The sequence below is a fragment of the Amia ocellicauda genome, chromosome 11, assembly GCF_036373705.1.
Source record: "Amia ocellicauda isolate fAmiCal2 chromosome 11, fAmiCal2.hap1, whole genome shotgun sequence".
Classification (NCBI taxonomy): Eukaryota; Metazoa; Chordata; class Actinopteri; order Amiiformes; family Amiidae; genus Amia; species Amia ocellicauda.
In genome coordinates this window covers 17,542,816-17,570,739 of record NC_089860.1, presented here as the reverse complement: position 1 = coordinate 17,570,739, position 27,924 = coordinate 17,542,816, and the positions used below count along the sequence as shown (strand labels likewise).

Genomic DNA, 27,924 nt, shown 5'->3' with positions numbered 1-27,924 from the left:
TGTGTTAAAAATACACATAGTATTGTGTTAAAAATACACATTATTGTGTTGTGCATTTATACATTTAACACGAAGTTGTGTTGTCCTTGAACAAACTCAGAATACTTAGTTCTAAGAGTATACATTTACACTTTGTCTCTTGCCAATGCTGTAGGTTTTTCATATTTTGTTGTCTAGACTGATTGCATACACATGGTGACGCTGTTCACCAAAGAATAGCTACCGGAAGCGAGTGTCTAATGCACAAGAGGCCATTTCAATTTCTCAGAGCAGGCAAGACATTGCATTCTGTAGCCGCTTTCTTCTCAATATCGTTTTCATCCGTGAAACCGGCATTTGTTTGTATTGCTAGTATATTTGACTGCTGTCAATGCCCACAATTACTAAATACAGGTTTATCATAAACGACTGCACAACTGTCCACCATTCACATTTTCTCCGATTGGATTATATTCAGTTCTGCAACAATGGCATCACATTATATTGAAAACAACAGGAAAAGGTACGTCTGGGTTTTCCTGCTATTTTCTTTCATGTGGAAAACTGCGCTTTCTATAACTAGCTATTCAATTCCAGAAGAAATGGAAGAAGGGTCTGTTGTTGCAAATTTAGCTGCAGATTTGGGACTCGATGTTAGAAGTCTAACCGATCGCGATATGCGGCTTGATATCATCGCTAACAAGAAATATTTGGAGGTCAACAAAGACACCGGAGAGCTGTACATCTTAGAAAAGATAGACAGGGAGCATCTATGTTTTGCCAAGGTTACATGTTTTCTCAAAATGGATTTAATAATCGGAAACCCCTTAGAAATATTCAACGTTGAATTGGAAATTAAAGATATTAATGACAATGCGCCTCGCTTTCGGAGGGAAATAATTCAGCTGGATATATTTGAATCAGCTTCACCGGGGAAACGGTTTTCTCTTAGCAATGCAGCGGATCCTGACGTTGGTGTGAATTCAGTAAAAACATATCGTCTGAGTCAAAGCGAATATTTTACTATTGATATTCAGACGGGAAGAGATGGGTCTAAGTTCGCTGATCTGGTTTTGAAAAAGGCTCTGGACAGAGAGGAGCAGGCTGTTCATAATTTAATACTCACTGCTATCGATGGCGGAGTCCCCGCACAGTCCGGCACAGCCAGCATCACAGTCCGTGTTCTGGATACGAATGACAACGCCCCTCAGTTTGATCAGCAAATGTACACTGTGAATATAACTGAGAATTCCCCAATAGGAATCCTTGTCATTAAACTGAATGCAACCGACTTAGATTTCGGCTCCAATGCAGAAATTGTATATTCTTTTAGTCCATACACCCCTGATAAAACGCAGGAAACGTTTATTCTGAATTCAGTTAGTGGGGAAATTAGAGTTAAAGAAATGATCGATTTTGAAGAAATTAAAATGTTCGAAATCCATGTAATAGCGACTGACAAGGGACACACTTCATTGTCTGGAGACTGCAAATTAATTATATTTATCACTGACATGAATGACAATTATCCTGAAATCTCTATAAAATCTTTTCAGAGTCCCATTAAGGAGAACGTTACAGTAGACACAGTTATAGCGCTAATCAGTGTAAGCGACACAGATTCGGGAGAGAATGGCAAGGTTGATCTGCAGCTCTCTCAGTTATTGCCCTTTGCACTTCAGAAATCGTCTGAAAACTATTACGCGCTGGTTGTTTCAGAAACTTTAGATCGAGAGAAGGTTCCAGAGTTCAATATCACTTTCATAGTCAGAGACCGGGGCTCTCCTCCTTTATCTAACAATAAAACAATCACATTGGAACTATTGGACGTCAACGACAACCCTCCTCTGTTTCCAAAGTCTTTCTACACGATTTCAGTGATGGAAAATAATGCTCCAGGATCGATGTTACATCCGGTAACAGCTGTTGATCCAGACCTTAATGAAAACCGGTACCTTGTATATTCTATCATAGAGAAAGATATTCAGAACATTTCAATGTCGATGTACTTTTCTATCAATCCAGAGAACGGCAAACTTTACGCACTGCAGACTTTTGATTTTGAGAAAGAGAAGGAGTTCCTTTTTCACGTTGAAGCCAAAGACTCTGGTGTCCCGCCTCTGAGCAGCAATGTGACTGTTCACATCCTTATTCTGGATCAGAATGACAACACGCCAGTTATCGTGTCCCCATGGTGCGCACACGGCTCTGTGGCTGAGGAACTCATTCCCAGATCTACTGATAAAGGATACCTGGTTGCGAAGGTGATCGCCATTGACGCTGATTCGGTGCAGAACTCCCGGATTACATATCAGTTCCTACAAACTACTGACGCTAGTTTGTTCAGTCTGGACCAGTACAATGGGGAAATCCGGACAATGAGGATGTTTAGTCCAAGAGATTCTCGCAAACAACGACTGATTGTTCTCGCAAAGGACAACGGAGATCCCGCTCTGTCTTCTACTGTTACCATCAAGTTATCAACATTGGATCCCGCTTTCAAAGCTTTGTCAGGACCGACTGAGGTGTCTTTGGAATATGATATATTTTCTGATTTGAATCTGTACTTGGTTATCGGTTTGGGATCAGTGTCGTTTCTCTTCTTGATCACTATATTAATTATTATCGTGCTGAAGTGTCAGAAACCGCATCAAAAGCAACCAGCTCCGTCCTGTAGGAACAGTTTCGTGAGCCAGAGGAACTCGATGAACTCTCAGATAGCGGATTCCACCTTGATTTCCAACGATGCCTACTGGTACAGTTTGTTTCTGGCAGAGTCACGGAAAGGAAACATGCTGGTCAGACAACCTGCACCGAACGGGTCTGGATACATCGTGTCCAGCATACCGAGGAGTACAGGGATGACAGAGACAAGTACTTCAGCCAATTCAACACTGCAGGTAAGAATTTGAATTTGAATTTATATTGCTCATATCGGTGGTTTTGACATGAAGAAATCATGTTGTTCTCCGTCCTTCTCCATATAAATGTCGACTGTATTTTCAATCTCATATTATTCCACATTTCAGGTTAAAATTTAAATAGTTTTACATATCTGCATCCTGCATCTGGAGGAGAATGTATTTTCCAATTTTAAATGCAACATTGCACTTAATATTGTAGTTATTTAATAATTAGTCTGCATGTGAAACCATGCAGTGTTATTCTCTTACAAAATATTTGAGTCTTCTTCTGTTCGTCCTAAACACTACTCCTCCTACGATTCTTGCCCTACATATACAACACTTCCTACAGGGGTTAATTATGATACCTAGTTTTATGCTTGTGCTATTTTTGTATGACTACGATCGATATTTATTGATTCATGATCCACTGAAAACCCAGAATTTCCCATTGCTTCAATGGTGGAATGGTGGCTTTCTCACGCACAGACATTGCAAGCTGTAGGTCAGTAACCAATCAGCATTGAGCTGTAATTTGCATAACTAATCAGTGGACACGGTCAGCCCCCATCTCCCTGTTACTGGTATTCTCTCTACATTGTCGCGATGTACTGGGATGTCCGTATATAGATCATGTATTATACCACTTCTACTACTAATTATACTGCATTACATTTGTTTATGTGAGGCTTTAATATGGATCCTTTGTATTGTTATTTTTCCATAGTATTCACTCTTGTCACAACTTGCATTACGAAACTTGGTCATAAAAATATCTTGCATACAGCATACTTCAGTTCATTCCCTGTAATATAGCATTATTTTTATGATTTTATCATGCTTTTAAGTATTTACCATATGGTTTCTCAGTATAATACGTATTCCACTTCTACTACTAATAAGAATTGCACTGCATTCAAATAGTTTAATAATGTTCTATATACTAATACTCATTCCACTTCAACTACTAATAATTATAATACAATATTACAATTATACTATATTAAATTCGTGCATATGAGGCTATAGAACCGACTATTTTAAGTATTATTCCATATTATTCACTACTGTCACGTCTTTGCACTATGAAACGTCTTCAGAAACATAAGCTACACGCCATAGTAGATTCTATATATTATAATTTTCTATATGTTAAATTCTATAACGATTCATATTATTTAGAACAACTACTACTAGTACTACTACTAATATTACTACTACTACTACTACTACTACTACTACTACTACTACTAATAATAATAATAACAAGTTACATTTACTTATACTAACTTACATACTATGACTATAAATATGAACGTACCTGTGATTTCTATGAGGCGCCGTTAGGGATATAATTTACCCCGTGGTACATACACTATACTGAGATGCATACACTACATTCTGAAATGTATACACTATATAATGAAATGCACACACTATATATTGAGAGATATATATACTTTCGTATACATTATACGTCATTTTTAAAAATCTATCGCAGTTATGCCCAAACCACGCCCCGTGTCTTCAAGGGGCGGGTTCTAGTCTTACGGGACCGCATCATTGGTCAATAGCTTGACAGCGCTGATTGGACAGACTCGGAGAGACAGCACATTGAGAGAGAGAGAGCCTGAGACTCAGTACAGTCATTGGTTCTGGTGTTTTATACGAGTGCAATATCTTAGTGTTGCGGGTTCTTTCTATATTACTGTGCTCTGTGCTCGTCAGATGTGATGAATGCACTTCAGCCGCCATCCCAAGAACCAGTGACGTCAGGGCCGGGGGGCGGGGTTAAGTCGTCTCCACAGAAAGTGATTGGCCGGAGCGCAGCCGCCATGTTTAAAATGCCAGCAGAGACGCGAGCAGTGAGGAGAGTTTTGATTAAAAATGAGCGAAATCAGCAGCAACAGCAGTCTGTCAGAGAGACACTACAGTAACAATATGTCTCAACAGGTCCACTAGTTAGGAGTTGGCAAATGGCAGCAATGAGAGACGACCGTGAAAGGAAAGACGTGTTACAGCGATATTATGAGGATGGGAGTTAATGCGACGATATACACTCACCTAAAGGATTATTAGGAACACCAAACTAATACTGTGTTTGACCCCCTTTCGCCTTCAGAACTGCCTTAATTCTATGTGGCATTGATTCAACAAGGTGCTGAAAGCATTCTTTAGAAATGTTGGCCCATATTGATAGGATAGCATCTTGCAGTTGATGGAGATTTGTGGGATGCACATCCAGGGCACGAAGCTCCCGTTCCACCACATCCCAAAGATGCTCTATTGGGTTGAGATCTGGTGACTGTGGGGGCCAGTTTAGTACAGTGAACTCATTGTCATGTTCAAGAAACCAATTTGAAATGATTCGACCTTTGTGACATGGTGCATTATCCTGCTGGAAGTAGCCATCAGAGGATGGGTACATGGTGGTCATAAAGGGATGGACATGGTCAGAAACAATGCTCAGGTAGGCAGTGGCATTTAAACGATGCCCAATTGGCACTAAGGGGCCTAAAGTGTGCCAAGAAAACATCCCCCACACCATAACACCACCACCACCAGCCTGCACAGTGGTAACAAGGCATGATGGATCCATGTTCTCATTCTGTTTACGCCAAATTCTGACTCTACCATCTGAATGTCTCAACAGAAATCGAGACTCATCAGACCAGGCAACATTTTTCCAGTCTTCAACTGTCCAATTTTGGTGAGCTTGTGCAAATTGTAGCCTCTTTTTCCTATTTGTAGTGGAGATGAGTGGTACCCGGTGGGGTCTTCTGCTGTTGTAGCCCATCCGCCTCAAGGTTGTACATGTTGTGGCTTCACAAATGCTTTGCTGCATACCTCGGTTGTAACGAGTGGTTATTTCAGTCAAAGTTGCTCTTCTATCAGCTTGAATCAGTCGGCCCATTCTCCTCTGACCTCTAGCATCAACAAGGCATTTTCGCCCACAGGACTGCCGCATACTGGATGTTTTTCCCTTTTCACACCATTCTTTGTAAACCCTAGAAATGGTTGTGCGTGAAAATCCCAGTAACTGAGCAGATTGTGAAATACTCAGACCGGCCCGTCTGGCACCAACAACCATGCCACGCTCAAAATTGCTTAAATCACCTTTCTTTCCCATTCAGACATTCAGTTTGGAGTTCAGGAGATTGTCTTGACCAGGACCACACCCCTAAATGCATTGAAGCAACCGGCCTGTGATTGGTTGGTTAGATAATTGCATTAAAGAGAAATTGAACAGGTGTTCCTAATAATCCTTTAGGTGAGTGTAGATTGGACAGAAATGTTGTTTGTTAATGACCTGGTCATTATCTGGTCCGGTGTGACTCCGAATCCAGCGCCCCTACGAGTCACGTGTCCTGGGTTGGTTTGCGCATGATTCATAATGTATGAATAAATTCATTTTCTTAGCACAGAGGCGAATTACACAAAACACACATATTGTACAGTAAGAGATCAAATACACAGTGAGATCTGTTACAGACATGCGCTTTGTTAGCAGACGCTCTTATCCAGGGCGACTTTCAACACATAAGCGCATCGCTGCGTGTCTGACAACAGGGACAATGCAACAGTGATGTGGGACCATCATCCCAGACTTCATCAATAAGCACAATTTCCCATCAAACCATTAATATCACCTGAGATCTTCGACAGTTTATTGATCTGCCCAGGACTGCGCCACGAATACCCCCAAAACAGCCGCATCCATAATCAATAGGCTAGCCTATAGTCATTGTGTTTAAACAAGAATAAAAGTAAAAATACGCCACAAAATGAATGAAAATGTATCCACTGTTACAAAGTATATTCATAATAAACTGTGTGCGCGGTGACGAATGCATGTATTTTATTCAATACAGTAAAAGTGTCTGAATTAGCGAATCGGTGTAAATCCCTTAATGCATCAATAAAAATCAATAGAAATAAAAGGCTGAGTTATCTTAGCATATTCGTATAGTTGTATTTTCGTTTCTGCTACATGTGTGATCTCGCTTTTTTGTTTTGTTTTTTACAATGTATCTGTGCTGTGTGTAGACGCTGAATGGGTTTGATTGTGATGTTAAATAGTGTTTAAAGTCACAGTCGCCTCGGTGCTGATTATTATTGCCGTGTTTCTCTACTTCTACTCCGTTCTTGGGAACGCCCACAGCCAGTGACGTCAGCGTTCGGTTCCAAAACCGGTGGAAAAGCGGGCCGGTTCCCAAAAAGATCAGATGGTTCCCAGGCCGAGCACCGGCTCTTTGTCGGTGGAAAAGCGCTAGAGTGCTATCTGCGCAGAGCAGGGGAAGCCAAGGCCACAGACCGGTTCCACCCCATCTTGCTGGGGGGTTTCCCTTCCTAATATCTCATGCATTTTTCAATTTAATTATTTTTCATCAAGTTATATCTTCAGTAACTGCCTTATTTGCCCTCATATTCAATTCAATCAATATCAAAACTCTTGTGCTGGAAGTGTCAGCACATTTCTGTCACACATATCAAGCTCCCTTTTTCCAGCTTCCCAAGCCTCATTAACTTTTAAACCCTGTGTCAACTTCCTCAAACCTTCATCAACATCGCTCAGACCATCTTAAAACATCGCTCTGTATCCCAACAGCTGTTTTCTCTTTTTCCCGATTTCTAGACAGTTCAAGTTATATTCGATCGATTTATATTATTACTATTTACACACATATTTCGCTCCATTTATTGGAGTTAATTGAATTAAAATATTTACCTAAGAAAATATATTTTAGAAAATATTTAATCTGATATTGCTTGTGTGCTGGGTGCACTTCACCAGAAACAGAAATAGGTGGGACCTGAGCCAAACCGCAATCTTGTTTGTGTCTGGCCCAGATATGGGGAAGTGCAGCACAGACAACTCCACAACCATCAGCAGGCCACTGTGGGGGGCGTAATGTATGTGGGAGAAATGGCTGATACAGACGCACAGTGTCGTGGTGTATGTGTTAAGCTGTTGTGCGAGCCCGTAGGGGATTTCCAATGTTTCTGATTATTCATTGTGTGTACTAAAGCCCCTGGTTCACGGAGAATGACAATGCCTAATATATTATTATTATTATTATTATTATTATTATTATTATTATTATTATTATTATTAGTATTATTATTATTTTTTTTAATTATTTTTTTTATTGGCAGACGTCCTTATCCAGGGCGACTTACAACATAAGTGTAATATAGTTTTTGCACACCCAAAAAGAGACGGGGATCAAGAGATCTCCAATCCCTAAAAGTTGGGGGGTGCTTAAAAACGCGACGAAAGCCGCCACCCTCCACACCAGAAGGGGATTCTTTTGCTAGTTTCTGCTGTTTTGTTTGCTTTAGTTTCTACCTCAGCAGCCCACTAACTCTTGAGACGTGTTTCCAACAGATATTCCCATAGCTAGGATGTTTTGACGTGTCTGTGACATGCCATCTTTCAGCATTGACAGAAACACGGCTTGGTCTCTGTCGGCTCTATTGTCTCCAGAGTGTTCCTGATAGGCTGTGAATTTTCTTACGGCATAATCTATTACTGACTCGCCTTTATTTTGTTTAATGCCTACTACTATTCCCCAATTCCCCCTACTTTGTCCTAGGGCTTGCTTTACGTCCTTGCCAAATGCCTCGATCAAATCTGTGCATTCTTGCACGTCTTTTGTTTCCACACAAGCCCAGTCCCCAGTCCTATGTCTGAGTTTTTCTAATTGAAGCCATAGGGCTTAGGCTTTCACTATGACGTGAATATCTCTCGGGTGAAGAAGATGAATCAACCTCTTTTCATTCATGTTTTCCCAAAATTCTGTATTACCTTGATTTATTTTCAATTTAGGTAATGAAGCGCAAATCATTTACTTTTCCCCTGGGTAAAGGAGTATGTACTCGGTAGGTATATTCTGTGGTTTTACCGTCCTTGTCTCTTTTAGTGCGGGGTTTGACCTGCATCGGAGTGGCAGGCACTGTTTTCACATCTGGCTCTTTATGACCGGGTTGGAAAGGCGACAGGTCTGGATATAATCCCGAATGACCTGTATTGTACGGCGGGGGTGCCGCGCCAAACCCTCCGCTAGTCTTAGTTCGCTCATATTCCCATGCTTTGCGTTCTAAATCTAAATCTAAATCTAGGGATTTCAAAAACTCTCCATTGTGGATCTCATAGTTACCAAATGACCACATTTTAATTTCCTGCAGTATCTGGTTATCTATGTATTCATATCTTCACCACATTTTCTGAAAGACTATAATATGTCACTAAACAGGTAACATTCTCCTGCTTGGATTTTACATCAGGCTGTCTGTCTCATGTGTAGCATTTTGTTTCCTTTAATTTGACTTTAGAGGACTTGTCCATAAAATGATGTTTAACAAACAAATTCTGGTTCTTCTGTGGGGACACCATGACTATATATGTATTACTATTATTATCGATCTGTTTATTCATAGTACATTTGGTATTGTTTTAACATTTTTCATGTAGAATCATATTATTTATTTCTTATTTTTGATGCCTGAGGCACTCTATATAGAGTTAAAAGTCCTCATGGTGAGATCCTCATGGATCTGATAAATCTGTTGTGACAGTTTTAAATATAATTCTGAAAGTACTGGTTACTTCAGTTGTTAGCCTTATTCTGGACTATGGACAATATTAAAAATACAACACATACAAAACGTTGACATTTACTTTATATCACCTTCATAATATACAAATATACACTCACCTAAAGGATTATTAGGAACACCTGTTCAATTTCTCATTAATGCAATTATCTAACCAACCAATCACATGGCAGTTGCTTCAATGCATTTAGGGGTGTGGTCCTGGTCAGGACAATCCGCTGAACTCCAAACTGAATGTCTGAATGGGAAAGAAAGGTGATTTAAGCAATTTTGAGCGTGGCATGGTTGTTGGTGCCAGACAGGCCGGTCTGAGTATTTCACAATCTGCTCAGTTACTGGGATTTTCACGCACAACCATTTCTAGGGTTTACAAAGAATGGTGTGAAAAGGGAAAAACATCCAGTATGCAGCAGTCCTGTGGGCGAAAATGCCTTGTTGATGCTAGAGGTCAGAGGAGAATTGGCCGACTGATTCAAGCTGATAGAAGAGCAACTTTGACTGAAATAACCACTCGTTACAACCGAGGTATGCAGCAAAGCATTTGTGAAGCCATAACACGTACAACCTTGAGGCGGATGGGCTACAACAGCAGAAGACCCCACTGGGTACCACTCATCTCCACTACAAATAGGAAAAAGAGGCTACAATTTGCACAAGCTCACCAAAATTGGACAGTTGAAGACTGGAAAAATGTTGCCTGGTCTGATGAGTCTCGATTTCTGTTGAGACATTCAGATGGTAGAGTCAGAATTTGGCGTAAACAGAATGAGAACATGGATCCATCATGCCTTGTTACCACTGTGCAGGCTGCTGGTGGTGGTGGTGTAATGGTGTGGGGGATGTTTTCTTGGCACACTTTAGGCCCCTTAGTGCCAATTGGGCATCGTTTAAATGCCACGGCCTACCTGAGCATTGTTTCTGACCATGTCCATCCCTTTATGACCACCATGTACCCATCCTCTGATGGCTACTTCCTATTACTATAATCCTATTACTATTACTATTATAATCCTATTACTATAATGCACCATGTCACAAAGGTCGAATCATTTCAAATTGGTTTCTTGAACATGACAATGAGTTCACTGTACTAAACTGGCCCCCACAGTCACCAGATCTCAACCCAATAGAGCATCTTTGGGATGTGGTGGAACGGGAGCTTCGTGCCCTGGATGTGCAACCCACAAATCTCCATCAACTGCAAGATGCTATCCTATCAATATGGGCCAACATTTCTAAAGAATGCTTTCAGCACTTTGTTGAATCAATGCCACGTAGAATTAAGGCAGTTCTGAAGGCGAAAGGGGGTCAAACACAGTATTAGTATGGTGTTCCTAATAATCCTTTAGGTGAGTGTATATAAACACATAAAGTACATACACATTGAAATCCAAAGACAATTCAGTTATAATTTAGATATCTGTGGCATGTTTTATTGACCCTGCAGTGTCTCAAACAGCCTTTATAACCTCTTTATGATGGTATTTGTTTAATTATGAAGCTTCTTATTATTTAGAATGAAATGTCAAATAATCCCAGTTGATTATTTAATTATTTCACTGCCTCAGTTTTCTTGATCCATTGTAATCAAGTTCTTCTCTAAATTCTTATTATTCTGACAAAGGCTTATGGAAACTTTGTAGGTTTTATCTTGTACTTTCTTGATTCCACCAGTCTATGATTCTGGGGGACCAGTCCTGTGACCATCCATTGTCTAACATCTGTTTCTCTACCTTCTAATGTTTTCCCCTCAAAAATTCAATCTCACTGTCATCAGACATGATTTGAAATCGTCCAGTCCGAACGTCTAAGCCAGTATTCTCCTGCAGAGACTCACCCGGGGCAACCGAGTGTCTGAATTCGGAAAGTCAATACAAACATGTCAATCACTTGTCCAGTATAAGACAGTTATCCCAAACACAAATATCTGCACCAGCTAATCCAAGCTGCGCAGACCTGCTCGGGGCAACCGGGCGCAAAACACACAAATATCTGCACCAGATAATACAAACTGCGCAGACCCGCTCGGGGGAATGCCCAAACAGAGTGCACACAATATTTGCGCCAGACACTCAGGCTGCACAGATCCGCTCGGGGGAATGCCCAAAACCGAACGCACAAAACACAAAACACAATATCTCGAGATCACAACCAGTTCTGTATAAAACAATCACTCCAACAGCCTGTCTGATGTTTTGGTTTCGTTTTGATATCGCGTCTGTACGGAATCCTGGGGCTTCCCCAACTACGTCTTTCTTAATCTATATAGGTGGTAAATGAACCTACTCACCCATTTGGAGACAGTCAGTGGGGAACACTCGGTTTTCCAGCGATATCCTGTTCGTGACGCCAACTTTAGAATCCCCTTTTTAATTGCTTCCAGAAAATCAGATTGTAGAGTAGATTGAATCAAACAGAGTCTTTATTCAAGCTGCTTGGAGAAAAGTAATACACACAGACACACAGGTCTCTGTCCTTACTTTCCTAAAATCATCGAGCTTACATGATGTTATATAAATATTGCGATATCTGGGACAGGGTGAGTTTGAACCAATAAGGGGGAGACAACTCCCTATCTTATGATATCCTCACTATCTTCCTGATTAAGCTTAAACACAATGTTTTCTATTTTATGCCCAAATATGGAGACATATGTAGCCATTTAATTATTTATATTCCACACGTATCTAACGCATATCTAGATAGGCAAAGGGGGGTTGTGTACCCAATTCCCCCTCTTCTTGTGGTTTTACTAGAACATACATTCTGTACTAAATTTGTATTGTGAGTCTGCATCTGGTTCAAACCGGTAGAAGCTGGTCTCATTATGTGCTCTTTAGTAACCTCATGTACGGGTGAGGTATTTGGGGCCTCTTCAGTCCCTCCTGTCGGCCAAGACAGAAAGAATGATCTGGCCACAACTCCACAACCCCAAATATAATTGTGCTTAAGTATGGTTGGGATGTGACACCAGATATACACTCACCTAAAGGATTATTAGGAACACCAAACTAATACTGTGTTTGACCCCCTTTCGCCTCCAGAACTGCCTTAATTCTACGTGGCATTGATTCAACAAGGTGCTGAAAGCATTCTTTAGAAATGTTGGCCCATATTGATAGGATAGCATCTTGCAGTTGATGGAGATTTGTGGGATGCACATCCAGGGCACGAAGCTCCCGTTCCACCACATCCCAAAGATGCTCTATTGGCTTGAGATCTGGTGACTGTGGGGGCCAGTTTAGTACAGTGAACTCATTGTCATGTTCAAGAAACCAATTTGAAATGATTCGACCTTTGTGACATGGTGCATTATCCTGCTGGAAGTAGCCATCAGAGGATGGGTACATGGTGGTCATAAAGGGATGGACATGGTCAGAAACAATGCTCAGGTAGGCAGTGGCATTTAAACGATGCCCAATTGGCACTAAGGGGCCTAAAGTGTGCCAAGAAAACATCCCCCACACCATTACACCACCACCACCAGCCTGCACAGTGGTAACAAGGCATGATGGATCCATGTTCTCATTCTGTTTACGCCAAATTCTGACTCTACCATCTGAATGTCTCAACAGAAATCGAGACTCATCAGACCAGGCAACATTTTTCCAGTCTTCAACTGTCCAATTTTGGTGAGCTTGTGCAAATTGTAGCCTCTTTTTCCTATTTGTAGTGGAGATGAGTGGTACCCGGTGGGGTCTTCTGCTGTTGTAGCCCATCCGCCTCAAGGTTGTACGTGTTGTGGCTTCACAAATGCTTTGCTGCATACCTCGTTTGTAACGAGTGGTTATTTCAGTCAAAGTTGCTCTTCTATCAGCTTGAATCAGTCGGCCCATTCTCCTCTGACCTCTAGCATCAACAAGGCATTTTCGCCCACAGGACTGCCGCATACTGGATGTTTTTCCCTTTTCACACCATTCTTTGTAAACCCTAGAAATGGTTGTGCGTGAAAATCCCAGTAACTGAGCAGATTGTGAAATACTCAGACCGGCCCGTCTGGCACCAACAACCATGCCATGCTCAAAATTGCTTAAATCACCTTTCTTTCCCATTCAGACATTCAGTTTGGTGTTCAGGAGATTGTCTTGACCAGGACCACACCCCTAAATGCATTGAAGCAACCGGCCTGTGATTGGTTGGTTAGATAATTGCATTAATGAGAAATTGAACAGGTGTTCCTAATAATCCTTTAGGTGAGTGTATATGTGTATTACAGAAAAGTATCCATCTCCCTCAGGCCACCAGTTCTACCTGCGGGCAAGACAGAGGTAGGAAAGGTGCTTGCGGAGGAGACATGGAAAAGAGCATCAGAGGCCTTTTTAATGAGACAATGAATAAGTTGTAAAGCCAGATAGATACAAATGAAGAAGACCAGCGCATACACAACCAATTACATAACGCCACCACCCAGATTTGTTAACCAGGACCACCACCCTCCTGTGGAGGAGTTGGTGTCCCGTAATTGGTTACTCGCTTTACGTATGTGATCAGCCAAATCATAGATATGTTCAGAAGAATCGGGTATGTATGTACAACACTCCTCACCTATGAGGGCACATTTACCTCCTTGGGCAGCTAACATGTAATCTAAAGCTACACGGTTCTGCAATGTGACTGTCCGTATGGCCACTATTTCAGTGGTGATGTTAGATATTGCTTCAGCTGTTTCATTAGTGATAGTTTCTAACGTAGAAGCAATCAGGTAGATTTCTTTAGTATTGTGAGCTACACCAAAGTTAGGAAATAATTAAAATAAAAAATCTGGTACTTTCAACTATTTCTCTTTCATGCAGGTGGTTGGCAGGGATGCCAGGGAGTGTGGAAATGTTACGTAAGGCAGGTTATACATACCCCAAGTAACAACAGCTTGTAAAATTGACTGGTAGGACTCATTAAGCCCTGAGGCCTCAAATTCAATAAGTGCCATTAGTGGCGGGGACAGATGAATAGAAGGTTTCTCTGCGGGAGTACAATATGTTTTCGTTAGGGCGATAACTCGTTTGGTAGAATTCATGTGATAGATCACGATAGATCCTCAAATTAAATTAAAAATTATGTATATATGTTGTATCGTGTCAGGGGGTACGCCTTTGTCTGGTACTATGTGCAGTGTTATAGGGTGAACCGGATGTGATTAGTCCTGTTGGGGACTAGTTCATTAGGTTTGATCACGTAGGATGAATGAGCGGGTATAGGTGTACTACCTTCAAGGGGGTTGGACCTGCTGGTGGTCACGCATAGTCAGGGATATATTGTGTACGGTTCACTGGGTTTTAGAGAGTCGGTGCCACGTTGTGTGTGTGGAGATGACCCGTGCTGTGGTGGTGGTGTGCCCATAACTGGAGTAGTGTGTGACTCATTACCCAGCCGAAATCATTACAATATCATATGTGTGCATGTGAGAGAGAGACAGATTAAATGTATTTTGTGTTTTAATAATTACAAAATTCTAAATCTTAATTCCTATAATGAGTTTGTTATGGGGCGCCAAATGTAAAACAGCGCACACTTTTCTTTTTTTCCTAGTCTTTTTTCACACATTTAACTTAAACTTTGTGTTTTTTTCCAAATTTAGTAAATACTTAAGCCGTTTTTTCAACGTTTATAAAGATATCAGTTTTTAAAATAAATACTTAAATAAATGCTTAATCTCTATTTAATCTATTTATTGTTTGATTAAATATTTAACTAAATCCTAAATCTGAGTCACAAAGTAAATATATAGTTTTTAAATAAATATTTAGTCTAAATATAAATGTTAAATATAAATGTAAATGTTAAATATAAATATAAATGTTTAATGTAAAAGTTAAATATAAATGTAAAATCTTAATGTTAAATATAAATGTAAAATCTTAATGTTAAATATAAATATGAATATTAAATGTGGAGTTTGCAAAATAAATATATAGCTAACATGGAAATACAGTCCCACCCACTGGCGGAGCCAGAGGGGTGTCCGGGGTGGCACCTGACATCTGATTGGCCACCCTGGGTGCCACCCCAACATTTCATTCGCTACTGGCCATTTGATGCTGATTGATATCTCAGTTCACCGCTTGTTGAAAGAAGCGTTTATTTTGAATTTCGGTGGTGCAGTTTTCAAATCGAGGACGAGGAAGAGAGATATTAATGTTGGTTGCGAGATACAGAAGAATGAGAAGAAGAAGAAGAAACAATATCTCCACAGCTCCAAGAGCTCTTTTCGCGATTGGTGAAAACATCATATTTGAAGTAAGTTTTAAGGTTTAGCATCGGGTTTAGGTTCCTGAACAACTTTTATGAAAGTTGAGTCGCTGTGTAAGTTAATGTTAGACCTTTGGCTCCATTAACAGACAGTTAATCAGATAAGAGAGATCGGTTGACAGTTTAGCCCAGGGGTCATCAATAGGCGGCCCGCGGGCCAAATGCAGCCCGCCAGACGCTTTTGACTGGACTGCGAGAATAATTTTTATTAACTTTTTTAATGTAATGTTACGGAGGTTTGTTGCTCTCAGTGCAGCAATTCCTGGTTATTAGCCAATAGGATGTGACACCCTTGAGTAAGGTACTTCACTTAGATTGCTCCAGTAAAATACCCAGCTTTATAAATGGGTACAAATGTAAGCTAAATGACAAAAATAATAATGTCCTATATAGAGCTGGTGTTCAGTTAGTCAGTAAGTTGATTGCACGCAGATTCCTGGTTTGGCATCTCTGCACACACTCGCGGCACTGTCAAAAACACAATACAAACACAGCTATTTGGTTTTCATGATTTCTATAAATAAGCAGATAAAATGTGCATCGTGTGGACAGATGTAAACCGGGGGGTGCATGGCATGCCATAGCTTGTGTTCACCTAGAATAAACCCCTACGTCAGGGGTGGAAACAAATGATTTCCAATGAAGACTCATATTTCTAGCAGCGCGCACTTCAATAGTGCATCCTCACCCGTTTCAATCACAGAGATCGACACAAATCTGTGATTGACTAGCACCAGAAACTGCGTCTGGTTGCATATAAAATCTGTGGTTGTGAACAAAGATATGTTTGATTCCAAATCTGCCCGATTTCCTGGAGATTTTGAGCTGTTTTTTGACTGTTTTCGCGCATTTTAGGTCTCCAGTTGTCAGAATCTTCTGGGGGAGGACCCTCAGACCCCCCGCCCTCAATTACTCTATATTTTTTGCCCTCATTTTTGAACATTAATTTTGTGTAGTTCACAGTAGGACAAAGGGGAATTGTAAATACTGCAAAATGATTGAAAGTTTATATTATGTTTATCATATGACTACAATAATCTTGAACAAATTTAAATGTAAGTGGTCTGAAACCATTTTAAAACTAATACATACATTTATTTAAAACATTTTATTTTTGTACTTTGTCGAATGAATATACTAAATATAAGCAACAGGGTATATTACTAATTTACAGAATTGTGTGTGTTGGAAAGGGGCAATTGAAGGTGTGAATTGAGCTGCAGGTCCGAGGTAGAGACACTGACTATTCATAGCAAGTTGAAGAGCTCTAGTGAAGTAATCCTTTTGGAAGTTATTGTTAAAAACCCACTCAAGATATACAGCATTGATTTATAAATAACAGACGTGCATGACACCGCACCCGTTTTTCCAACCAACAATATTGGACTTGAGCTTTCCGAATCCGCTTCCCCGGGAGATGAGGGAACAAACACTGTGCGTACATACAAGCTGAGCAAATTTCTATATAGAAGTACATACATTGGATGACAGCTCTAGAGTTGCTGATCTCATACTGAAAAGAATAATAGACCGAGAGAAACACCCTGTTGAGCATTTACTACTGACAGCTTTAGATGTGCTGTCTGGCACTACCAGCATCACTGTCTGTCTTCTGGATGCAAATGACAATGCCCCTCAGTTTGAGCAATTGGTCTATGTAGTTAACTGAAAATGCAGCAGTTGGCACCATAGTCGTTAAACTTAATGCTGTAGATCTGGACGATGGATCCAATGCAGGTATTACATATTCATTTTGTAAATATACATTTTGTCTTAAAAGGCATGAGGCATGTTCTCCTTAGACCAGAACAATGTGGAAATTATGGTGAAAGGGGCAATTAATTTTTTGAAATTGATAATATTTTTGAAATGTATGTTGAAGCGAAGGATAAAGGTTTAAATCCAATAATGGGTAACTGTAAGGTAGTAGTACATGCAAATGATATGAATCATAACCATCCTGAAATCTCTCATGAGTCCTATTCAAGAGGACATCGCAGTCGGGAACGGTGGTTCGTTGATTGGGGTAGCGGATGTGGATTCTGGGGATAACGGTAAAGTTGACTGTACAATCTCAGAAAGGCTGCCCTTTTAGTTGAAGAGACCTTTGGCCAATTTCTACAAAGTTGTGGTTGCAGAACCTTGGACAGGGAGATGGTCCTGGACCATGATGTCATCTTTACAGTCACAGACTGAGGGGTACCTCCCTTGTCAAGCAATAAAACCATAACGTTGAAGTTGCTGGATGTTAACGACAACCCATCCACCTTCGAAAAGGCTTTTTCCAGAATACATGTATTTGAAAACAACCCTCCAGGTGACCCTTTAAGTTCTGTAGTCACACATGATCCAGATTTAGATTCAAAATGCCATCTTACCTATTCCATGCTGGATAAAGAAGCAACGAATGTTTCGGTGTTCAAGTATTTCTCTGTGAATCCAGAGAACGGCAACATTTATGCGCTGCAGACTTTTGATTATGAGAAAGAAAAGGAGTTCATGTTTAACATTGCAGCCAAAGATTCTGGTATTCCCCCCTTAAAAGTAATGTCTCTGTCCATATCATCATTCTTGACCATAATGACAACAGTCCAGTTATAATATCCCCCATGGTGCGCACACGGATCTGTAGCTGATGAAATGATCCCAAGATCTGCTGAGAAAGGATACCTGGTTACAAAGGTGATCGCCATTGACGCCGATTCAGTGCAGAACTCCTGGATTACATATCAATTTCTGCAAGTTACAGACTCTGCCTTATTCAGTCTAGACCAGTTTAACGGGGAAGACACTCTTACAAACAGACTGGTTATCTTGACAACGGAGAACCAGCTCTGTCATCTACAGTTACTATTCATATATCAACGCTGAAACCTATTTTATAAGGTATCTGGTTTGAAGGAAGATTCTTTGGAATATGATATATTTTCTGATTTGAATCTGTACTTGGTTATCGGATTGGGATCAGTCTCGTTTCTCTTCTTGATCACTATATTAGTTATTATCGTGCTGAAGTGTCAGAAACTACATCAAAAGCAACCGGCTCCGTCCTGTAGGAACAGTTTCGTGAGCCAGAGGAACTCTATGAACTCTCAGATAGCGGATTCCACCTTGATTTCCAGCGATGCCTACTGGTACAGTTTGTTTCTGGCAGAGTCTCGGAAAGGAAACATTCTTGTCAGACAACCGGTACCGGATGGGTCAGGATACATCGTGTCCAGCATACCGAGGAGTACAGGGATGACAGAGACAAGTACTTCAGCCAATTCAACACTGCAGGTAAGCATGTTTTGGTTCTACATATCAATATATATTTTGCTTTAAATCATTGGACGATCTGTGGATCTACCTGGTGATTAAGCTCACCCAGTTATTTTTTTAATCCCAAAGATCAATTTTGTGAATGGTCAATGTTTTGCACAAGATGACAACCTGTTTTGTTATCTGCTAAAAAGTGGTCCATTTGGCTTTGATGTTATCTACCATTGTAGTAATCTCTCTCCAAAACTATTTTGTCTGGTTTCAGAGACCTTGATTGGCACTAGTCTTGGACTACTCTTCCTAAAATAGCATTGGGTAGTCAATGATTAGAGCTAATTTGGGCATTTTTAAATTGAATTTGTTAAATTGAACACATTCTGAGTTTGTTCAAGGACAACACAACTTTGTGTTACAATTTAACAAAGTACAACACAATAATGTGTATTTGTAACACAATACTGGGTATTTTTAACACATTAATGTGTTTTTCCCACACACAATTGCGTTGAAAATATAATTTATTGTGTTGTAATTATGTAAATTTGAACACAACTTTGTGTTGTCCTCCAACAAACTCAGAATATGTTCAATTTAACAAATTAGTTCTAAGAGTGTAGCCCTCCCAGTTCTTGTTTCGTGATCACAGTACATAGTGGAAATGTATTATTCCAAAAGATTAATTAGTTGGTCCGCCTAAACCCAGGTGGGTCAAAGTTTTGATTTAATCCAGCCCCTAATCTTAATTGTAACCCAATAAAACACCTGGAATTCACAGAATAACCATAACGTTCATAAATCATTGTTAAACACATTGTAGTCAAATGGTGACTTTGCATATTTTCTGTATAATTTTGCCATTTTTTAAGGCTGGCAGTTGTTAGGGAAACTATAATTAGAAAATATAAGGAATAAACATATAATATATCATGGTTGTTTTTGTTTTTTTTTACTTAGGGAAGTATCTATAAAAAACAAGAACAACAGAAAAAGAAGAATGTGTATATATATATATATTCTAGACCTGGTATGTGAGAGGTAGCACAAGACATATTTTTGCCTGCTATGTGAGTCACTGCCACACAGACATAGACACATATCATTATAATTATAATTGCATTTTGCTTTAAGGTATCTCCTATTTGTGTTGCTGTTTTCCTCATTTGAACATAGCAGGAGTACGTGACCAGTGTAGTTAAAATTAGATTATTCTGTATATATATATATATATATATATACACTCACCTAAAGGATTATTAGGAACACCATACTAATACTGTGTTTGACCCCCTTTCGCCTTCAGAACTGCCTTAATTCTACGTGGCATTGATTCAACAAGGTGCTGAAAGCATTCTTTAGAAATGTTGGCCCATATTGATAGGCTAGCATCTTGCAGTTGATGGAGATTTGTGGGATGCACATCCAGGCCACGAAGCTCCCGTTCCACCACATCCCAAAGATGCTCTATTGGGTTGAGATCTGGTGACTGTGGGGGCCAGTTTAGTACAGTGAACTCATTGTCATGTTCAAGAAACCAATTTGAAATGATTCGACCTTTGTGACATGGTGCATTATCCTGCTGGAAGTAGCCATCAGAGGATGGGTACATGGTGGTCATAAAGGGATGGACATGGTCAGAAACAATGCTCAGGTAGGCCGTGGCATTTAAACGATGCCCAATTGGCACTAAGGGGCCTAAAGTGTGCCAAGAAAACATCCCCCACACCATTACACCACCACCACCAGCCTGCACAGTGCTAACAAGGCATGATGGATCCATGTTCTCATTCTGTTTATGCCAAATTCTGACTCTACCATCTGAATGTCTCAACAGAAATCGAGACTCATCAGACCAGGCAACATTTTTCCAGTCTTCAACTGTCCAATTTTGGTGAGCTTGTGCAAATTGTAGCCTCTTTTTCCTATTTGTAGTGGAGATGAGTGGTACCCGGTGGGGTCTTCTGCTGTTGTAGCCCATCCGCCTCAAGGTTGTACGTGTTGTGGCTTCACAAATGCTTTGCTGCATACCTCGGTTGTAACGAGTGGTTATTTCAGTCAAAGTTGCTCTTCTATCAGCTTGAATCAGTCGGCCCATTCTCCTCTGACCTCTAGCATCAACAAGGCATTTTCACCCACAGGACTGCCGCATACTGGATGTTTTTCCCTTTTCACACCATTCTTTGTAAACCCTAGAAATGGTTGTGCGTGAAAATCCCAGTAACTGAGCAGATTGTGAAATACTCAGACTGGCCCGTCTGGCACCAACAACCATGCCACGCTCAAAATTGCTTAAATCACCTTTCTTTCCCATTCAGACATTCAGTTTGGAGTTCAGGAGATTGTCTTGACCAGGACCACACCCCTAAATGCATTGAAGCAACTGCCATGTGATAGGTTGGTTAGATAATTGCATTAAAGGGAAATTGAACATGTGTTCCTAATAATCCTTTAGGTGAGTGTATATATATATATATATGTAACATGATAATGTGCTGTCTTCACCTTTATGCAACAATATGAGCAGTATAAGATGCTGTTTTAAGATCACATTTTTCGGGAGATTAAAAGCAGGAATGCTTGTGACTTGCTGAACACAATAGTAAACTTGTGGTTTTAAACATAGTAATAAGAGTGTATTGTAACCAAAGACAACATGGAATTTTCTCTAATAAATCCTTTATTGTATTATGTATAAAACAGTTGTTATACCTAGCTACAACATATTGCATATGTTACAAAAATTAACAGAACAACAAAAAATACATTTTATAGTCTGAGATTCACGCCAATATTAAATGACTCAATTTACTATCCCAGTATTTAGTTATTAACGTCCATCATAGAGAAAAACATCTACAACTACAAAAGGAACATCAGGCAAACAAAAAACATGAAGTCATGGGTTTGCACTTTGTTTGGTGTTTGGAGTCAACATTTCCATTTAATCCAAGCTGCAGAAGCTCTTCAAATATTGAATTTACTAGATGGGCACAAATCACATGCATGTATATGTCAAGTGTACTTCACAGGGTTCCAGTAGCTCTTGTTATGACTGCTGTAAGAAAGCTTTATATTTTTTTACATATACCCTTAATTTTAATAAATTTTATCAGATGATAGCTGGATGTCCTATATTCTGTTTGGTGCACTGATGTATTTCATATGTAGCTTAATGTTCAGCTTTGTGTTTGTGTCTCATTTAATCATTTAAGTTTGTTTTCCATGCCATCCCCCCATTTGTTTGTATAATAACTTTCTTTAACACCTGTTTTATCTTACAATGTTTCCTTAATATTCCTAAATTGTTCTTAATATCTAGGCATCTATTTTGGTGATTAATTAACTTTTAACTATTTATCATATGATTTTTGTTTGTGTCTTGTAACTCACAATGAGAAGTTATCATGACCAAGATGTAGTAAGCTATGTTTAGTAAAGGTAGAGCTAATCTTGGGCCTAGGAGCATTTTCTTGCTGCTTTTTTGTTGATTGTTGCTTTATTTCTGTAGAACAACAAAAATGATAGTTTGTGTTGAGAAAATGTAATCATAACAGCAATTTAATCATGAAAATTGTTCAATTAGCAATGCAATAGAAGATAAAGGTAAGTTGAATCAAGTGGAGCATGCATTTTACTTTATCTTAAGCATCTTAAAAGTTAAAATGTTGTGGACACTGTGTTGTTCCAAAATAAATCCTGCAGTTTTTTATAAATGTTTTACAATGTCATGCATTTGCTTTGACCCGGATTTATGAAATATGTTTATAATACTGAAGGCTCTGCCGTAACTCTAGATTTCAGTGCCAGTTCCCAGTCCCTTGAGCACAGCTGTCAAACCATGCTGTGAAGTGAAGCTGCAGTAGCCTACAGCAGGGTTTCCATAGACTGTCAAATCTGTGTATTATATCTCTTCCATTTGCTCTATGAACAGAAGAATAAACACAAAAAATCTGTTATTCTTTTTTTAACTAATTTAAAGATATTGAACCTCAGTTACAATTATTTAGGAAATGCTTGCCCCAAAGGCCAAAAAGATCACCCACTCTGAGCAAAACTGCCTTATACAGAGGTGATATATTCTGCAGGACAGCAAACAGGTTTTCTTATTTTAAAAGGTTTAAAACAGGTTTTAGGTTTGATGGGAAGCCAAATTAACAGCTTTCTCCAGACCTTTACTTTTCAGACCCCGACTCCACATCTAGCCAAAACGCAAAAGAGAAATTCCGTCAGACGTCCGCATTCATCCGAGATGGATGAGAATGGCTTTCATCTTCGCTTTAACTGCATGAAAGAGAATAATCCTATTTTGTTGCTTTTGTTTGGCAGAGGCTCAGGATTAAATGGTAGAAAATGGTCAGGTCAGGATTAAGGTACGCTTGCTGATCTGTATGTTTCCCGTCTGAGGTCTTGCTAGCAGTGTGCCTGACTGCAGCTGGTACCTTTGTCTGTCACTTAGAATAGCCACCAATTTCACAAGCACTAACTTAACGTTTGGATAGTCCTAACAGGAACCTGTGTACATTTTAATCTTAACCACTCTCCCGCATGTCCAATACATACCTAGTTTGTTCCTGTTACTTGTTCAGCAAATGCAAGTGTTTTATTTTATTTTTTTCTTTCCTCTCACAAAATTGGAGCACTGTTATGTGACCTACATCTCTGCCACTATAATCAGGAAAACACATAGCCACCCTCCCATGTAATCCAAGGCATGAAATCAGCCGACCTTCTGAAAAGTGTCTAATAACTGATGCGAAATGTGAGTGGCAGAGGCAGGCAGCTGTAGCTTATGTCCCCAGCCAGTCAGGCCAAACCCAGGCCTGGTGAGGACTTCCACCTTGAACACATTGCATGAAACTGGCCTCATTGGAAGTGAACGTGGGACTTCGTCTCCCTGAGCTAATTGTTTTTATTTTTTTCCCCTTGTTGGCAGGAGTCCACTAGTGGTTTCCCATGAGGCTTTCCTGGTGGAATTTCGTCAGGATGAATCCATCAGACACAGAGAAAAACCTCCCGAAACACCAGACCTCAGGATAGCGATGACGTGACCTGATTCCTCTCAGCCCCGATCACCTTCCCTGCGTTCTCCTGACTGACACGACCGACATACCATCCAGCATGACTCTGCATGGCTATAGAAACAGAATGACAGAATTTAAAAAGAAGAAAAGAAGGGAACAAAAAGAACATTTCTGCCATTTCTCAAAAAACCCCAATAAAAGCAGGAAAAAATGAGAGAGACAGACAATAACAAAAAGGAAATGACCTCCACGCTGTCTTTGAAGGATATCAGCTTTTCAAAATCCCAGACAATCTCTTCTACTGAGGAATTTGGAAAAACAAAGGGACACAAAATAATGCCTTTTACTATAGTCTGGTAGGCCCTTCCTTGATGGGTACTGTCTTAAGGGCAAGTGTAGCATGTATTATTGAGAAGCCATTTTATAGCTCAATTAAGGGAACTTTATTTTATTTATGATTCCACTGAATACTTCTAATCAACTACAGAGTTATTTTCAAAATGCTTGAAGTCATGAGGCATTTAAGAAATAGTATTATTATTATTGCTACTTAAGACCTGCTTTAGTTAGTTTCATTTCCATCTAATCTCAGAAGAAACAAACCTACAATGTTTAAGGAGCAGATGGCTGGCTTTCATAAGTCAAAAGCAAGCCAGCATCTGAATACATTTTCCTTAAATAGCTCATGACTGAAAGATTTATGAATTAGACCCGATTTCAGTAAGACTGCTTATTTGACATCTTGTGTTATATTTAGTAATGAGGATAAGATTTGCTCACGATTTCTTTAAAGCTGTCAAGACATTTATGTGCAACGCTGCAAACAAAAAATATGGTTGGTTGATTATGGTGGCTAACTTTTATTACTAAATACAATACCTCAAGCTGAATTACGCTAAACCTTTCCAAGGCAATTGTCCTCTTTAGTTTCTTACACTGTGATTAAAAAAAAAGATGAATTGTGTCAGTTTTTAGAAAATTAGCCACTTGAATGGACCTTTTTACCTACCATCCAAGTAGACTTTATCCTCTCTAAAACATAAAGTTGTTTAGAAAAAAGACTGTTTTGAATTCAGATTACATATTGTGAGTCGTAGATTACAGTATTTGTTGTGTTGAATTAATTTGTGTGATTCAGTAGACTACATTAATAGAATAAACAAAACAACATAAATATAGTGTTGGAATTGTGCAATTAAACACTCGCCAGGTTTTAATGTTTACATTTATTTTATATGATGTATGATTGGGGAAAAAAAATGAGATGTTGATTTTATACATTTTAATGCTGCTTTGTGTGTGATCTAATATCCAAGTGCTTTCTGTAAAGTATTATATCAGTGGTGCAATACATAGTCATTAAGCTTTTTACATACTGTATATTACATAAACGTATCACAATAATAGTGGTGTATACCACAGCTTTACATGTTACCAAAATAGTAGAGATTGTAGTAGTTGTAGAGTAGAGTTAGTGAGCTATTCTCAAGTGGGCCCATAACATATATTTGTATTATTTAAGCCTGAAGGAGATGTCCCCCCAGTACAGAAGTTGAATTCATTGCTAAATAATATTCTATGCAGAACTGTTATATAGGAAGAATACTAGATTTCCCTGTCAAACGTGTTGTGAAAAAATAAGAGGGAACTATAAAACTATAAAAACTGCTTTTTATTTTAGGAAACGCAGAGGTATAAACCAATGAGATATGCATGTGTTCCACTGTCAGGATCTGAATAGGTACTGGCCAGTTTATTTTTCTTTGGTGACCTTTGACCTCATCAGTGGGAGGCACTGCACAATGTAGACGATGTTATGCTTTGTCAGTTAGTTAATCTGTGTGACTGCAGGTTTGACTGAAAGCCTTAATATGTCAGCTGTAATAGGTGCTCTTGAATTCAGGATTCATCTATCAGGCCTTTGGAGGGATAAAAGGGAACATTTTCTCTTTTATTTTCATATTGTTGGAGTCTGTTTGGGTTTGTTTATCGAGAAAGATGAACACATACTGTATCAGAACTGTGATACATCATTGTGTGACTGATTTGTCTCGTTATTGTTATTCTATGACTCCAGAGTCATGCATGCAGTGAAATATCATTTAAAATCTGATGAATTTTCTTAAAGGGGTTCTTTAATTTAAATGACTTGATAACAGAATGTTACATGTGGGTTTAATAGTTACATAACCAGCCCCCAAACTATGTTTTTAACTCAGAACAATTTTAGATACCTTCAACTGATTGGCACCTTTAAATGGCCTACATAATCAGTGTTGTGGGGAATATATTGCTTACATGATTTGCTTGCTAGTAGTGGTCTGTTTTCACTGTCTTGCTTTATTACATTTAACAGACATATACAACCCCCCTCTTCCCATAGGCGTAAAATGATTCACCCTGATGTAATTTGCTAGGTCCCAGAGTTTTTATGTACTTTGAAAAATACACAGTTTGATGTTAGATCAAGTGTTATGAATTTCTTAATTTTTTGAATGCTTTTAATTGAAAACATGTTTTTTTGGGTGCTCTCTTTCTTTTATACAAAATTCTGTTGCCAAGTTAAGGCTTTAGCACTCATTTTTGAATAGTGTGTGTGCTACAGTACAATATCATAACCCGAGGTTCATTTGAGATTGTGTCTTATTCAGTGCACTGTTAAAACATAGCTTTGAGACATTCCAGACACTGCAAATAGCATCTGGGCCTTCTGTTCCTTCTGTTAGTATGAGAACAAATGTATGTGTTGGAAATGTATTGTTCTATATGTGGTGTGTTTTTCAAACAACATTTTCAGATTTTAAGTTAGTGGCTGATCTAACTAGTTTTAACTCATAGCTTATTTAAAATCATCATCCACCAAAACATAGTATTATATTTATTAATAAACAAACAACAACAATAAAATAAACATTTGAGGGTTCTTCTATAAAGTCTTTAACATAGATTATACATTTTTGGTCTTTCAACTTTGGACATAACAGATATCTCTATATAGCTAATGAGTTAAAACTCTGTGGTCAGGATATCTTTTGTATGTAGTATAATAAGCAGAATTGTGTAGTAACATAAAGTATTAAGTGCTGTTATTACAAACAATGTGTGCAGATTGACAGTTCAGAAACATTTCCAGCAGTTTTCTGTACTGGCATGATTTTGTTTTTCCTCACAAGAATTTTAAGCAAAATTACCTATGTTTTTTCTTTATTCTATTTTACTTTGACCTGTCTAATTACTGCATTTAGCTTTCTATAAAACAAATTATTTATTTAATGAATTATGTAAGACTTTTTTATTACCCAAAAGTATATTTTACACCACATCTTTACCCAAAAGATACTGCTTTTCGGGTAAACCTATGGTGAATTGTGTGCCATGGAGCAAAAGAAACCTTTGCTGTTAACGTTGTGTTGTCTCAGTGATGAAATATAGGTATTGGGTGATTGCCTGTTATATGCTGCTACTCACTTTGCATGGCATCATTTTATTTTGGTTCTGCAGGAGGCTGTCACTCATCTCCTCAGACTATTCAAAGTTGTATGCTAGTGGAACAAAGAACAAGAGTGTGGGCATGAATTGCTTTCTGGTCATGTGTGCTGATGTTTTGCTTGTAAATACTAAAGTGTCAATAAATGCTTTGAAAGTACTACTCTGTATAGAATCTTTAATACTAAATGTGTGTGTGTGGGGGGGGGGGGGGCGGGGGGTTGACTAGAGCATCTATTTCGAATGTCTGCATGTAACGCATTATTACATTTCACAATATTATTATGAGTTGAAAGATTCAAATTTAAAATATATCTTCACATAAGAAAAAGTAATACTTTTCAGTTAAATAACCCATGCTTAGATTGTGTTACTAACTAGGAGATACTACATATCAGATATAATTGTATACT

At 39.0% G+C, this 27,924-nt stretch overlaps 1 protein-coding gene across 2 annotated transcripts; it reads left to right on the top strand.

Annotated features, from left to right (window-relative positions):
* The first annotated feature begins 269 nt into the window (after positions 1 to 269).
* LOC136763049 (protocadherin alpha-C2) lies at positions 270 to 27,671 on the top strand. 2 transcript variants are annotated; one of them, XR_010820952.1, is made up of 4 exons: positions 270 to 2,879; positions 18,901 to 19,025; positions 23,331 to 23,374; positions 23,938 to 27,671. XR_010820952.1 is itself a non-coding variant. In XM_066716765.1 (3 exons), the coding sequence occupies exons 1-2, from the start codon at positions 468 to 470 to the stop codon at positions 18,988 to 18,990; spliced, it is 2,502 nt and encodes an 833-aa protein (XP_066572862.1). In that variant the 5' UTR covers positions 270 to 467; the 3' UTR covers positions 18,991 to 19,025; positions 23,938 to 27,671. The 2 variants fall into 2 exon arrangements, 1 of the variants encoding a protein (XP_066572862.1); XM_066716765.1 differs by lacking the exon at positions 23,331 to 23,374.
* The last annotated feature ends 253 nt before the right edge of the window (positions 27,672 to 27,924 follow it).